Genomic DNA, 16,036 nt, shown 5'->3' on the forward strand with positions numbered 1-16,036 from the left:
TCCGAAAGAACTGGTTAGAATCGGAAAAAACCGAAAATAATCAGAAGAAATCTGAGAAAATCTTGAATTATCTACATGAATCTAAAAAAAACTTGAATAATCTGTGAATATCTGGTGGATTCTGATTGACTCTAACAGAATCTGGGGAATGGCGAACGGAATCTGAGAATCTAGAATAATCGAGATGAATCAGATCATCTGAGAATCTCTGGAAGAATCTGAGGAACTTTATGATAGTCTAAAGAATTTTAGAGAAATTCGAAAAAAATCAGAAGGAATTTGAAGGGATTCAGAATAAAATCTAAGAATATCTGAAAAAATGGGAAAGAATCTGAATGAGTCTGATGCAATCTGAGGGAACCTGAGAGCATCTACGAGTCTGGGAGGATCTGAGAAAATCTGAATAAAAAATCCAAAAAACTGGTTAGAATCGAAAAAAAGCGAAAAAAATCAGAAGAAATCTGAGAAAATCTTGAATTATCTAGATGAATCTAGAAAAAACTGGAATAATCTGTGAATATCTGGAAAGACCTGTGAGAATCTAAAATAATCTAGAAGAATTTGGTGTAAACTGAACGAATCTAAAAGAGTCTGCAGGGATCTGAAAGGAACTAAAGAGATTTGTATTTTTTTAAGGATCTGAAACAATCTGAACGGCGAATCTGTGCTAATGGGAAAAAATCTTAAGGAATCTGAGAGCATTGATAAAATTTGAGAGTATCTGAAAGATAGAATTGAAAAAATCGTAAAAACGTGAAAGTATCTGGAAGGATTTGGACAAACCTGAAACGATCTGAAAGGAGACAAAAATTGTGAGGGTTACTGAAAGAACCTGAGGGAATCTGAGTAAAGGTGGAGGAATCTGGGAAAATTTGAATCAATCTGAGAGAATCTGACAGAACCTGAGAGAAATTCGGAGAGAATCCGGAGACATTTAAAGGACTCTTGAGAGAATTTGAGGAAACCTGGTGGATTCTGATTGACTCTAACAGAATATGAGGAATGGCGAAGAATCTCGACAATGTAGACGAATCTAGAAAAATCTGGAAGAATCTACAAAATTCTTGAAGAATCTATGAAAATCGGGAAAAGTTTGCAGATATTTTAAAGGATCTAAATCGGTCTGGAAAATTTTTATCAAGAGTCTAGAAGGAACTGGAAGGATCTGAAACGATCTAGAAAGAGATAAAAATTATGAGGGATTGTGGAAGAATGTGAGGAAATCCGTAATAAGCTGAGGGGACTTGGGAAAACTTGATAGATTCGAGAAGAATCTGAAGGAATCTGAAAGAATCTACTCTAGAAAAAACTGGAAGAAACTGAGAGAATCCGAAAGAATCTGGAAAAGTTTAGAACAAACTGGAAGAGTCTGGAACAGTTTGCAGGAATTTTTAAGGATCTAAAGTGGTGTGGATTTTTTTTAAATCTGGAAGGATCTGGAAGGATAGGAAATGATCTGAAAGAGCGCAGACGTCTGAGAGAATCGGAAAAAAATTCTGAAGAAATCTGACAGAATCTGAGGGAATCTAAGAGAATGGGAGAAACAGAAAGAATCGGAAAAATTTGGAAGGATCTGGAAAGATTTAGAAATACCTGGAACGATTTGAAAGCAAAAAATAATTATGAGGGATTCTGGAAGAATCTAGGGAAATCCGAGGGAAGCTGAAGTAATCTGAAAAGATGTGAAAGAATCTGGATGATTCTGATGGAATCTGAGGGAATCTGGGAGCATCTGAGAGAATATGAGGAATCTGAGAGAATAAAAAAAAATCTAAATAAAAAATCGGAAAGAACCTGTAACATTCTAATAAAATCGGAAATAATAGAAACGAATCAGACGGAATCTGAGAATCTCTGAAAGAATCTGAGAAACTTTATGATAATCTAAAGAATTTTAGAGAAATTTGAAAAAAATCAGAAGGAATTTGAAGGGATTCAGAATAAAATCTCAGAATATCTGAAAAAATGTGAAAGAATCTGAATGAGTCTGATGGAATCTGAGGAGACCAGAGAGCATCTACGAGTCTGAGAGGATCTGAGAAAATCTGAATAAAAAATCCGAAAGAACTGGTTAGAATCGGAAAAAAGCGAAAATAATCAGAAGAAATCTGAGAAAATCTTGAATTATCTAGATGAATCTAGAAAAAACTGGAATAATCTGTGAATATCTGGAAAAACCTGTGAGAATCTGAGAAAATCTAAAAGAATTTAGAGTAAACTGAACGAATCTAAAAGAGTTTGCAGGGATCTGAAAGGAACTAAAGCGATTTGTATTTTTTTAAGGATCTGAAACAATTTAAACGGCGAATCTGTGCTAATCGGAAAAAATCTTAAGGAATCTGAGAGAATCTTATAAAATGTGAGAGTATCTGAAAGACAGAATAGAAAAAATCGTAAAAATGTGAAAGTATCTCGAAGGATTTGAAAAAACCTGAAACAATCTGAAAGAAGACAAAAATTGTGAGGGTTACTGAAAGAACGTGAGGGAATCTGATAGAAATTGAAGGAATCTGTGAGAATTTGAAAAATTCGAAAAGAATCTGAAGGAATACGAGACAATCTTAGGGAATCCGAGGGAACTTGACTAATTTGAGAGAATGTAAAAGAAACTGAGAAATTCTGAAAGAATCTGATTCTGTAGACGAATCTAGAAAAATCTGGAAGAATCTAGAAGGATCTACAAAATTCTTGAAAAATCTATAAAAATCGGGAAAAGTTTGCAGATATTTTAAAGGATCTAAATCGGTCTGGAAAATTTTTGTCAAGAGTCTGGAAGGAACTGAAAGGATCTGAAACGATCTGGAAGGAGATAAAAATGATGAGAGATTGTGAAAGAATGTGAGGAAATCCGTATTAAGCTGAGGGGACTTGGGAAAACTTGATAGATTCGAGAAGAATCTGAAGGAATTTGAAATAATCTACAAGAATCTAATCTAGAAAAAACTGGAAGAATCTGAGAGAATCCGAAAGAATTTGGAAAAGTTTAGTACAAACTGGAAGAATGTGGGACAGTTTGCAGAATCTAAAGTGGTCTGGATTTTTTTTTAAGTCTGGAAGGATCTGGAAGGATGGGAAATGATCTGAAAGAGCGCAGACGTCTGAGAGAATCGGAAAAAAATTCTGAAGAAATCTGACATCTGAGGGAATCTAAGAGAATGGGAGAAACAGAAAGAATCAGAAAAATTTGGAAGGATCTGGAAGGATTTGGAAATACCTGGAACGATTTAATAATAATAATAATAATAAGTTTATTAGTGCATAAAAACTACAGCGGTTTTTGCATAAGTCAAGATACAAAATTAAAATTAAATACATTTAAATTGAAAAGTACAACACATCATTGAGAAACTCTTCAAAGGTGTAGAAAGCCTTTGAGAGCAAATACTGTTTCAAAGTAATTTTGAATTTACGCATGGACAGAGTTTGCACGTCATGGGACAACTTGTTAAAAAACTTTATGCCATAGTATTCGGTACCATTTTGAGACTTTGAAAGCAAAAAATAATTATGAGGAATTCTGGAAGAATCTAGGGAAATCCGAGGGAAGCTGAAGTAATCTGAAAAGATGTGAAAGAATCTGGATGATTCTGATGGAATCTGAGGGAATCTGGGAGCATCTGAGAGAATCTGAGTGAATATGAGGAATCTGAGAGAATAAAAAAAAATCTAAATAAAAAATCGGAAAGAACCAGTAAACATCTAATAAAATCGGAAATAATAGAAACGAATCAGACGGAATCTGAGAATCTAGAATAATCTATGAATCAGATCATCTGAGAATCTCTGGAAGAATCTGAGAAAATTTATGATAATCTAGACAATTTTAAAACAAACTGGAAGAAGCTTAAAGGGTTTGCAGGGATCTGACAGGATCTAAAGAGACCTATTAATTTACCTAAAGTTGTTAAAAACATTATCAATCTATTGAAAAATAAATGCGAAAATTAAAAAAAAAATACACACAGACAAAAATTGCTCGTATACCTAATTAGCAAAACCAAAACAGTGTGACTTCCAGTATTCAAAATTTTTCCAAAAAATTGTTAAAAATGGTTACAATCGACTGAGAATTGGTGTCAAATTGTAGATACCCTTCCACTACTTACAAATCTAAAATCACCGTCACGGTATCTGTTCCAATAAGCACGAAAAGTGAATTCAAAATTTTCAAAAAATTTACAAAAAAATGCTTCAAATTGATTCAATCGACTGAAAATTGGTGTCAAATCATGGATAATCGTTCGCCAATTACGAATCCGAAGTTGCCGTCACGACATCTATTCAAATAAACATGAAAAATTAATTTGAAATTTTCAAAATTTTTCCAAGAAAGTGGGAAAGAACTTTCGTTGCGTTACTATTGAAAAATGGCTTTTTCGTTGAAAGTTGAAGTCTTTATGGTTGAGAAGTACTTTCACAATGGTCATAAAGCGGACGGTGTTCAGGACGCTTGGAATAAATTTTGGCGCCTTCTACGGGAGGCGGTTGGTCGGGCGCCAGTACCCTCTATGAGAATAAAAGTTTATCAAACCGCGCGCACAGCGAGCATGTTCAGATTGCTATAGTTTCCTTAAATTCAGAAGATAATCAGCAATAATTTTTAAATATAGAATTGTTAATACAGAGTGTTTAAAAAAATATATGAATTGATCTGACCTTAACTAACGTAACCTGAGCGTTTTTTGTTTGTGAACATAACAACAAAAATGTGCTCACATGTGTTTTACGCTCCCTCTAGTTCGAAAACGTATCGAGCAAACTTCTAATTGTGTCCAGACAAAAGTAGACTTCCAGGTCAAGGTGTCGCATTCCAGTCAATACCAAAAACTCTATCAGAACACTATCACCCCCTAATCGATTTCGAACCAGTTCCCAATTTTCCCTAGTCAGCAGAAATTAGGCAAAATTCAATTAAATTGCCAAAAGTGTAGTCCCCGGAGGCAGACCTCTCTCACAATAAAGACGGGTTGCCTCAATTAATATAAATCGTGATATGTTAAGTGAAAGGCCAAAGTAATCGATCGCCCCCAGGCCTAAATATAGCGAGTGCAAGGCGCAAAATGGATTCGCTCTATGATTTTATTCGAATACCAACACAGTATCGAGTTCATGTGCAAGACGCTTTTAAGCTTAAGTGGTTTACACTCGCACAAAAGATAGAGATAAATCCATCCGTGCTGTCAATTTTTAAAAGACAGACGGAGTCTAGTGGGTGCGGCTATTATTTCTGGAAGTTCCAGAAACCGGTCTATGAAATGCAGACGTTCCAGAAATCACAACTCGTCTTTTAATACTCTAGTGATTGATTTATTTGGTGTCGCCTTCAAAGCAAGTAATGGAAAATTCGTTCTCGGCATGATATAAAAGGATATTTATGAAAAGCAGCCTGAATGGGAAAACTTTCATATTATAAAATGTTGCCATGAATAAACGACGAGAACGGGAGATACTGGAAGAATAACCGATTTACCTACCATTGGAGTCGCATTTTCACGCAGTGACTGTGATTAAAAACAACAATCGTAACACACCTAATTCCGATTATAGAAAAAATCCCGAATCTCTGAACACCCTAAGAAGATTAATTTCCTCGTTTGTACTCTAATCCTCTAAAAAATCATCCCACGACTCTAAATATAGCAATCGGCCGATTAAATATTAACACTTCGCTAAAATTCGTTTTGAAACTTTTCACGTACAGCATTAAATTTATAATAATGTGGAGCTTTGTCGCTGAAAGCATTTCCGCAAGGATGGCAACAGTTGTAAGGAACAAAAAATTGGTAAAGAGAGACGCGTTTGTGACGTTATTAATTTTTGCGGTTATAGCAGCTTCCGATGAAGCTTTGACAGATTTTTTCAGCAGGGTTTGGATTGTAGAACAAAGTTTTGAATTGTGTCGATTATTAAATTTGTTCAAGCGTGGCAATCCACTACTGTATGACGCTCGATCTGGTTCAATTGTAATAGTTTTGTTAGAGATCTGGCGTACTTTTGATCTTGATATTAGTTCTGTAAATGTAAATGACAGCTCTTTGAGCTAACTCCAGAGGCAGGATCTTGGAGTTGTTTGTCTGTTGTGAGATCCGAAACTACTGGGTACGTTTATAAAATAATGTAGTCTTGTAGTTGTGGCTTATGAATCTGCCTTGGTTTTGTTCTTTGTTATTTTTTTACCTAACATTTTACTATCTCTAGGTTGTGAGAGCATTTTTTCTGACGTCATTTCTATATTTTACAACATAAATGTTATTTGTGGTTTATAAATCCGTGTTGCATTTTTCTTGAACATCGAAATTTTTAGAAAAAAATCAAAATTTCAGACACAAAACAATTTTTCGATTTTTCAATTTTTCACACTTCTCAATTTTCGATCTTTCAATTTCTTAGTTTATTGAATACTCGATTTTTTGGTTTTCGTTTTCAATTTCTCGACCTCTTGGTTTTTCTATTCCTTTGATTTCTCAGTTTTTCAATGTTTCGATTTTCGATTTTCAAATTTTAATTTTTAAAATTTCATATTTTTCAGTCTTTTAATGTTTCGCTATCTCCGATTTTTCGACTTCACGCTTTTAGATTTTTCAGCTTTTTAATTTTATCGATGTTTAAATTTCTCAATTTCTCCAATAATCAATTTTCTGGTTTTTCGACTTTTCGATTTCTGGACTTCTCCATTTCTCGATTTTTCAGTTTTTTAATTCTTTAGGTTTTCGATTTATTAAAGTTATAAATTTCCAATATTTTTTTTTAATTTTCGATTTTACGACTTTGATCGTTTCACTTTTCGATTTATTGAATAATCAATTTCTCAATTTTTCAATGTCGCAATTTTGGGATTTTCCGATTTTTCAATTTATCGATTTTTTGTTTTTTTAATTTTTGATTTTTCAATTGTAGATTTTATAATTTTCCAATTTTTCGATTCTTACATTTTTGTTCGATTTTTCAATTTTTCGTTATTTCAGTTTTGGGATTTTTCAATATTTCGATTCTTCATTCTCTTGGCTTTTCAATTTTTCGGTTTTCAAATTTTCAGTTTTTAATTTTTAAAATTTCATATTTTTCAGTTTTTTAATGTCTCGCTATCTCCGATTTTTCGACTTCACGGTTTTATATTTTTCAGTTTATTAATTTTATCCATGTTTAAATTTCTCAATTTCTCGAATAATCAATTTTCTGGTTTTCCGACTTTTCGATTTCTGGACTTCTCCATTTCTCGATTTTTAGTTTTTTAATTCTTCAGGTTTTCGATTTTTCAAAGTTATAAATTTCCAATTTTTTTTTCGATTTTTCGACTTTGATCATTCGACTTTTCGATTTATTGAATTTCTCAATTTTTCAATGTTTCAGTTTTGGGATTTTCCGACTTTTCAATATCTCAATTTTTTGCTTTTTTAATTTTTGATTTTTCAATTGTAGATTTTATAATTTTCCAATTTTTCGGTTCTTAAATTTTTGTTAGATTTTTCAATTTTTCATTATTTCAGTTTTTGGGATTTTTCAATATTTCGATTCTACAATCTATTGGCTTTTCAATTTTTCGGTTTTCAAATGTTCAGTCTTTAATTTTTAAAATTTCATATTTTTCAGTTTTTTAATGTCTCGCTATCTCCCATTTTTCGACTTCACGGTTTTAGATTTTTCAGTTTTTTAATTTCATCCATGTTTAAATTTCTCAATTTCTCGAATAATCAATTTTCTGGTTTTTCGACTTTTCCATTTCTGGACTTCTCCATTTCTCGATTTTTCATTTTTTTAATTCTTCAGGTTTTCGATTTTTCAAAGTTATAAATTTCCAATATTATTTTTTAATTTTCGATTTTTCGACTTTGATCATTCGACTTTTCGATTTATTGAATTTCTCAATTTTTCGATGTTTCAGTTTTGGGATTTTCCGATTTTTCAATTTCTCGATTTTTGGCTTTTTTAATTTTTGATTTTTCAATTGTAGATTTTATAATTTTCCAATTTTTCGGTTCTTAAATTTTTGTTCAATTTTTCTTTATTTCAGTTTTGGGATTTTTCAATATTTCGATTCTACAATCTCTTGGTTCTTCAATTTTTCGGTTTTCAAATTTTCAGTTTTTAATTTTTAAAATTTCATATTTATCAGTTTTTTAATGTCTCGCTATCTCCGATTTTTCGACTTCACGGTTTTAGGTTTTTCAGTTTTTTAAGTTTATCGATGTTTACATTTCTCAATTTCTCGAATAATCAATTTTCTGGTTTTTCGACTTTTCGATTTCTGGACTTCTCCAATTCTCGATTTTTCAGTTTTTTAATTCTTCAGGTTTTCGGTTTTTCAAAGTTATAAATTTCCAATATATTTTTTTTTAATTTTCGATTTTTCGACTTTAATCATTCGACTTTTCGATTTATTGAATAATCCAATTTCTAAATTTTTCAATGTTTCAGTTTTGGGATTTTCCGATTTTTCAATTTCTCGATTTTTTGTTTTTTTAATTTTTGATTTTTCAATTGTAGATTTTATAATTTTCCAATTTTTCGGTTCTTAAATTTTTGTTCGATTTTTCAATTTTTCGTTGTTTCAGTTTTGGGATTTTTCAATATTTCGATTCTACAATCTCTTGGCTTTTCAATTTTTCGATTTTCAAATTTTCAGTTTTTAAAATTCCAGATTTTTTGATTTCCTGATTTTTTGCTTTTTCGATTTTTCAATTTTTGGAATTTTAAATTTTAGATTCTTCAGTTCTTTGATGTACCGATTCCTCCGATTTTTCGACATCTCGGTTTTAGATTTTTCGGTTTTATAATTTTACGATTTTTTAAATTTTTGAATTTTCGATTTGTCGATTTCTCAATTTTTCAATTTTTAAATTGTTCTATTTTTCAATTTTTAACGTTTTTAAAGTTAAGATTTTTTGATTTCTCAATTTTTTCAATAATCAACCTTCTGGTTTTTCGACTTTTCGATTTCTCCATTTCTCGATTTTTCAGTTTTTTAATTCTTCAACTTTTCGATTTATTGAATAATCGATTTCTTAATTTTTCAATGTTTCAATTTTGCGATTTTTGAATATTTCGATTCTTCAATCTTTTGACTTTTCGATTTTTGGTTTTTTATTTATAAATTTTCAGTTTTCAGAATTTCAGATTTTTCGATTTCTCAATTTTTACTTTTTCGATTTTCCAATTCTAGGAATTTTCGATTTTTCGATTTCTCGATTTATCGACGTTTCGGTTTTTTTTTTCGATTTTACAATTTTTCAATTTATCGATTTTTTTTATTTTAAATTTTTGAGTTTTCAATTTTTAACTCGATTTTTGATTCTGGTCTATTTCAACTTCTCAATTTTTCGATTGTTAAATTGTTGTAAGTATTTTTCAATTTATGACGTTCCTAAATTCCGGATTTTTCGATTTCTCAATTTCTGGAATAAGCAATTTTTCAGTTTTTCAATTTTTCCATTCTTCAGTTTTTTTTTTTTTTAATTTCAGACTTTTCGAATTTCCGATTTATTGAATAATCGATTTCTCAATTTTTTAATGTTTCAGTTTTGGGATTTTTCAATTTTTCGATTATTCAATTTTTCTTCGACTTCAATTTTTCGATTTCTTAGTTTATTGAATAATCGATTTTTTGGTTTTTCGTTTTCAATTTCTCGACTTCTTGGTTTCTCTATTCCTTCGATTTCTCAGTTTTATAATGTTTCGATTTTTGATTTTCAAATTTTCGATTTTTAAAATTTCATATTTTTCAGTTTTTTAATGTCTCGATATCTCCGATTTTTCAACTTCTAGGTTTTAGATTTTTCGGTTTTTTGATTTTTCGATTTTTAGATTGTTCTATTTTTTGACGTTTCTAATTTCGGATTTTTTCATTTCTCAATTTGTTGAATAATCAATTTCTCAGTTTTTCTTCTTTCGAATTTTTCGGTTCTTAAATTTTTGTTCGATTTTTCAATTTTTCGATATTTCAGTTTTGGGATTTTTCGATATTTCGATTCTTCAATCTTTTGACTTTTCAATTTTTCGATTTTTGGATTTTTACTTTTTCGATTTTTTCAGTTCTTTGATGTATCGATTCCTCCGATTTTTCGACATCTCAGTTTTAGATTTTTCGGTTTTATAATTATTCGATTTTTCGATTTATCCACATTTCGATAGCACGATTTTTTTTTTCAATTTTGCAATTTTTCAAATTATCGATTTTGTTATTTTTAAGTCTTTAATTTTTAATTTTCGATTTGTCGATTTTGGGCTATTTCGATTTCTCAATTTTTCGATTTTTAAATTGTTCTATTTTTCTATTTTTAACATTTTTAAAGTTAGGATTTTTTGATTTCTCAATTTTTTCAATAATCGATTTTCTGGTTTTTCGACTTTTCGATTTCTCCATTTCTCAATTTTTCAGTTTTTTAATTCTTCAACTTTTCGATTTATTGAATAATCGATTTCTCAATTTTTCAATGTTTCAGTTTTGAGATTTTTGAATATTTCGATTCTTCAATCTTTTGACTCTTCGATTTTGGGTGTTTTATTTGTAAATTTTCAGTTTTCAGAATTTCAGATTTTTCTATTTCTGGATTTTTTACTCTTTCGGTTTTCAATTTTTGGAATTTTCCATTTTTCAATTTCTCGATTTATCGACGTTTCGGTTTTTTTCGATTTTGCAATTTTTCGATTGTTAAATTGTTCTAAGTATTTTTCAATTTTTGAAGTTCCTAAATTCCGGGTTTTTCGATTTCTCAATTTCTGGAATAACCAATTTTTAAGTTTTTCAATTTTTCAATTTTTCCATTCTTCAGTTTTTCTTTTTTTTAAATTTTAGATTTTTCGAATTTCCGATTTATTAAATAATCGATTTCTCAATTTTCCAATGTTCCAGTTTTGGGATTTTTCAATTTTTCGATTATTCAATTTTTCTTCAAGTTCGATTTTTCGATTTCCCGATTATTTATTTTCGATTTCTTCATTTTTCAGTTTTTCCATATTTCTATTTTTCAATTATTCCCAAATTTTAAATTATAGTTTTTATTTTTCGATTTTTTAATCTTTCGATATTTCGACTTCTGGATTTCTCGACATTTTGATTTTTCTTTTCTCGATGTTCCAGTTTTGGAATTTTTTAATTTCTCTATTTTTCAGTTTCTCAGTTTTTCAATTGTTCGCTTTTTTAAATTTTAGATTTTTCAATTTTTATCTTTTTTGACTCTTCAACTTTTCGGATTTTCGATTTTCTGATGCTTCGATTTCTCGATTTTTCGATTTCTCGATTATTTATTTTTGCAATTTTTAATTTTTCAATATTTGAATTTTTCGATTTTTTGATGTTTCTGTTCCTGTTTTTCAGTTTTTCCATATTTCTTATTTTTCAATTTTTCTCAAATTTTAAATTATAATTTTTATTTTTCGAATTTTCAATTTTTCGATCTCGACTTCTCCATTTCTCGACATTTTGATTTTTTACTTCTCGATGTTCCAGTTTTGGAATTTTTTAATATCTCTGATTAATATCTCTATTTTTCAGTTTCTCAGTTTTTCAATTGTCCGCTTTTTTAAATTTTAGATTTTTTAATTTTTATCTTTTTTGATTTTTCGACTTTTCGGATTTTCGATTTTCTGATGCTTCGATTTCTCGATTTTTCGATTTCTCGATTATTTATTTTTGCAATTTTTAATTTTTCAATATTTGAATTTTTCGATTTTTTGATGTTTCTATTTCTTTGTTTTTCAGTTTTTCCATATTTCTTATTTTTCAATTTTTCTCAAATTTTAAATTATAATTTTTATTTTTCGAATTTTCAATTTTTCGATATTTCGACTTCTCGATTTCTCGACATTTTGATTTTTTATTTCTCGATGTTCCAGTTTTGGAATTTTTTAATATCTCTGATTAATATCTCTATTTTTCAGTTTCTCAGTTTTTCAATTGTCCGCTTTTTTAAATTTTAGATTTTTTAATTTTTATCTTTTTTGATTTTTCGACTTTTCGGATTTTCGATTTTCTGATGCTTCGATTTCTCGATTTTTCGATTTCTCCATTATTTATTTTTGCAATTTTTAATTTTTCAATATTTGAATTTTTCGATTTTTTGATGTTTCTATTTCTTTGTTTTTCAGTTTTTCCATATTTCTTATTTTTCAATTTTTCTCAAATTTTAAATTATAATTTTGATTTTTCATTTCTCGATGTTCCAGTTTTGGAATTTTTTAATATCTCTATTTTTCAGTTTCTCAGTTTTTCAATTGTCCGCTTTTTTAAATTTTAGATTTTTTAATTATTATCTTTTTTGATTTTTCGACTTTTCGGATTTTCGATTTTCTAATGCTTCGATTTCTCGATTTTTTGGTTTTTCAGTTCTTCGATATTTCTATTTTTATTTTTTCGAACTTCTGATTCTTTGGCGTATTGATTTTTCAATATTTCGATTTTTTTAAATTGTACATTTTCCAATTTTACGATTTTTTGATTCGATTTTTGACTTTTCGATTTTTTAACTTTCAACGTTTCGATTTTTCGATTTTGGGCCATTTCAATTTCACAGTTTTTCAATGTTTTAACTTCTCAATTTTTTTATTACTCGATCTTTTTATATTTCTTTTCTCGATGTTTCATTTTTGGAATGTTTTAATTTCTCAAATTTTCAGTTTTTAGATGCTTCAGTTTTCGGATTTTTCAATTTTTCAATTTTTCGATGTTGTAATTTCTCGATTTTCAGTTTTTGATTCTTCATTTTTTTGTTTTTAAGTTCTTCTATTTTTTTATTCAATTTCTTTGTATTTCGATTTTGCGACTTTTAACATTTTTCAAGTTTTCGATTTCTCAATTTTTCAACATTTTAATTTTGTGAATTTTTCCAATTCTTCGATTTTTACTATTGTTTTATTTCTTAGTTTCTAGATTTATCAACGTTTCGATGTTTCAATTTTTCAATTGTTCGATTTTTCAGTTTTTCGAAGAGCATTTTTTGCAATTCTGGAAATTTGCATAATTTACCTAAAGTTGTTAAAAACAGTATCAATCTGTTGAACAATAAATCCGAAAATTTCTAGAAAAAATACACCCGCTTAAATAGACAAAAATTACCGACTTGACCCACGTAAAAGTAGAAGCGTTTAATGCAAAAAAGTTTTAGCGACATTTTGAATAAACGACGCACCGCGGAGTTACCGCAAAACATTCAACGACCTCAATTTTAGCAACCGGTTATGGATCCAGTACACTACAATGAAAAAATTCGGGCGCACTGTTTAATCAAATACCCAGTCTCCACCTCTAAAAATAGCTCCATTGTTGAAACACCTTCCCTCAAATCTACACAAACTGCAAGTAAATCCGCCAAGTTATTTAAAGCAGTGTTTACTTAACAAAACGCCTAGTAATTAAACCATCTCGGCCCTCATTTCCCCACTTTTTTATTTTCACACTCCGTTTCAACCCACCGTCTCGGAACTTCATCTAAGTTTTTCCCAATCTCTTGCGAAATAAGTTGATATAAACAAGCTCGAAACTTGTTATAAATTAATTCCACACCGACGGCCCGTAAACTGTTGACATCTTAACGATCAGCAATTATAAATTTTCTCGGGCCATAAAGTCACCAGTCGGTCACACGAACACATTCCAGATTAGATTGCAACCACAACCCATCTCCCACTCAATCGAACTGACATAGTCTGATTTCCTATCTGTTAATTGAATCGAACAGAGAAATTCGCAAGACAGGAGCTTGATTAACGGAAGCGGAAATTCATTTCTCTATATATAGTATACGTAACCTATACGTATACACGCAGACATATTGAATACAGGATCATTTTAATAGAATGCCGCCCTAATGCATTATTCATAAAAGGGAAATAGATTTTGTTCCGTGCCGAGGCAGCCGCAGATTTAACCTTATTATTCCATTCTGGAAAATCAGACGGATTTTTATTTCAAATACATATAGTTGTTTTTCTGGACGGCTCGCTCGCTCCGCGTCACGTCTCGCTCACTACTAAATTAACAATACCGTAGATCGTCTTTCATCCTAGATTCGATTCCAGCTGATCGCGCCGACGAGAAGTTCCATCGCAAGACGACGGTCCGCATGGGAATAAGGGTGGTGCAGCGGGCGTACGCGCCCCCCTCGCCCCACCTCTACAACCCGCGGAATCTATCAAAGGGAAAGAAAACGCTGTTTGGATGCAAGAGTGCGCCGCTGGAGGTCAAGTTTCCGAAGGAGCAGCAGAACAAAGCGAGGTCGATGGAAATAGGGCTGGAGCAGAAAACTGACGAAACCCCGACACACGCTCCTACGAAGAATCGGCTCCTGGCGGTGGCTGGGGACGAGGAAAGGGATGACTCGCTGAGTAAGAATTGGGGCATTTTTGACGTGTTGAATGAAGTATTGATTGTAGTCGAGTCATTGTTGATTTTAATGCATGTTTGTGATTGAGTAGTTCCGACGCATCAAATGCTTCAAATTCGTATGTTTTTTGGTGATTTACAAAAAAATCGAAAAATTCGGTATTAATTTTTGTACACGTTAATCTACTGCCATAAGATAACTTCATTTTCTGCGTCAAATCTTATAGATGTATTTAAATGTAAATCTGATCAATTCAAGTCAAGTCAATTCAGATCAGGTCAGTCCTAACATTCTAGTGATCACAATTTTTAAACTCACATTCTTTTTAACATAAAAATGTTTCTTAATAATTTAGCTTGTCAGGGACACAATGAAAAATTTTTTAAGCCATACCTGATTTAGTATCATAAAAATATTTACGAATGAATGGTCAATCAACATTCTTAAAGTTTTTTCCATATATTAATTTTTCGATATTTTGTATTTTATATTTTTCGGTTTCATCAATTTTCATTACTTTGATTGTTCAATTTTGCAGTTTTTTGGATTTTTAAAATCTTCAATTTTTGGATTTTTCCATTTTTCGGTTTCTCGATTGATAGAGATTTCGATGTTTCGATTGCTAAATTTGCCGATTTTTCCATTGTTATATCTTTCAATTTTTCGATCTTTTTTGCAATTTTTAATTTTTTAATGTTTAATTTTTCGTTTGGGCTATTTCGATTTTTCAATGTTTCAAGTTTTCAGTCACTCTATTTTTCGATTTTTCAATTTTTCGAGTTCCCACATTTTACATTTTACAATTTTGCTATTTTTTAATATTACCATGTCCAAATTTTTAAATTTTTTAATCCAATTTTTCGCTTTTCTAATTTTTGGATTTCTCGACTTTCCAACATTTCAATTTTGGGAATCTTCCAATTCCTGGATTTTTCAATTTTTCAAAAAATCAAAAATTCAAACAAATCAAATATTTCCAAATTGTCAAAAATAACAAGACGTCTACATTCTTAAAGTTTTTTTTCGATATATTAATTGTTCGATATTTTGTATTTTATATTTTTCGGTTTCATCAATTTGCAGTACTTTGATTGTTCAATTTTTCAGTTTTTCAGATTTTTAAAATGTTCAATTATTAGAATTTTCCATTTTTCGGTTTCTCGATTGATAGGGATTTCGATGTTTCGATTTTTCGATTGCTAAATTTGCCGATTTTTTCCATTGTTATATCTTCCAATTTTTCGATCTTCCAAAAGAGGGAGTACGTCGAAAAATTCTAGAACCGTTAAAATGACAAAATATTAAGCAAAAAAGGAACAAGTTTTTTTTTGAGACTAAATAATTCTCTCGTAAATAATTTAGCTTTCTCAGTACACAGACGAATAATTAAAAAAAAAAAATTTTTAAATAACAAAAAATTTATCATAATAATATAGCTTCTCAGGGACACCAAGAGAATTTTTTTTAAATTATACCTGAAGGTGCTCGCTGTGCTCACATTTTAAAGTTTTTTTTAAGTTTAGTCTTAAAAAAATCCATAAAGACTCTTACAGAAGTTGTTTAGTTGTAATAATAAATCACTAGTTTTTAAAAAATACACATTTTGAATGCGGGCGCAGCGAGCACGCTCAGGTAGCTAGAATTTCTCCAATTTCAATAGTCATAAAGGTTGTCAAGATTTTTTTTTGAGACTAAATAATTCTTTCGTAAATAATTTA

General features: G+C 30.1%; 1 protein-coding gene across 1 annotated transcript in view; it reads left to right on the forward strand.

The window, feature by feature from the left end:
- Positions 1-16,036, forward strand: part of LOC135125453 (phosrestin-2-like) — a 153,419-nt gene that overhangs the window by 104,452 nt on the left and 32,931 nt on the right. The window contains exon 7 of the mRNA XM_064051091.1: positions 14,014-14,319. Coding sequence (XP_063907161.1) covers positions 14,014-14,319 — 306 coding nt within the window. The remainder of the gene's footprint in view (positions 1-14,013; positions 14,320-16,036) is intronic.

The sequence above is a fragment of the Zophobas morio genome, unplaced genomic scaffold (genome assembly GCF_036711695.1).
Source record: "Zophobas morio isolate AGI-343-1 ecotype UQ-CSIRO unplaced genomic scaffold, CSIRO_AGI_Zmor_V1 ptg000008l, whole genome shotgun sequence".
Taxonomy (NCBI): Eukaryota; Metazoa; Arthropoda; class Insecta; order Coleoptera; family Tenebrionidae; genus Zophobas; species Zophobas morio.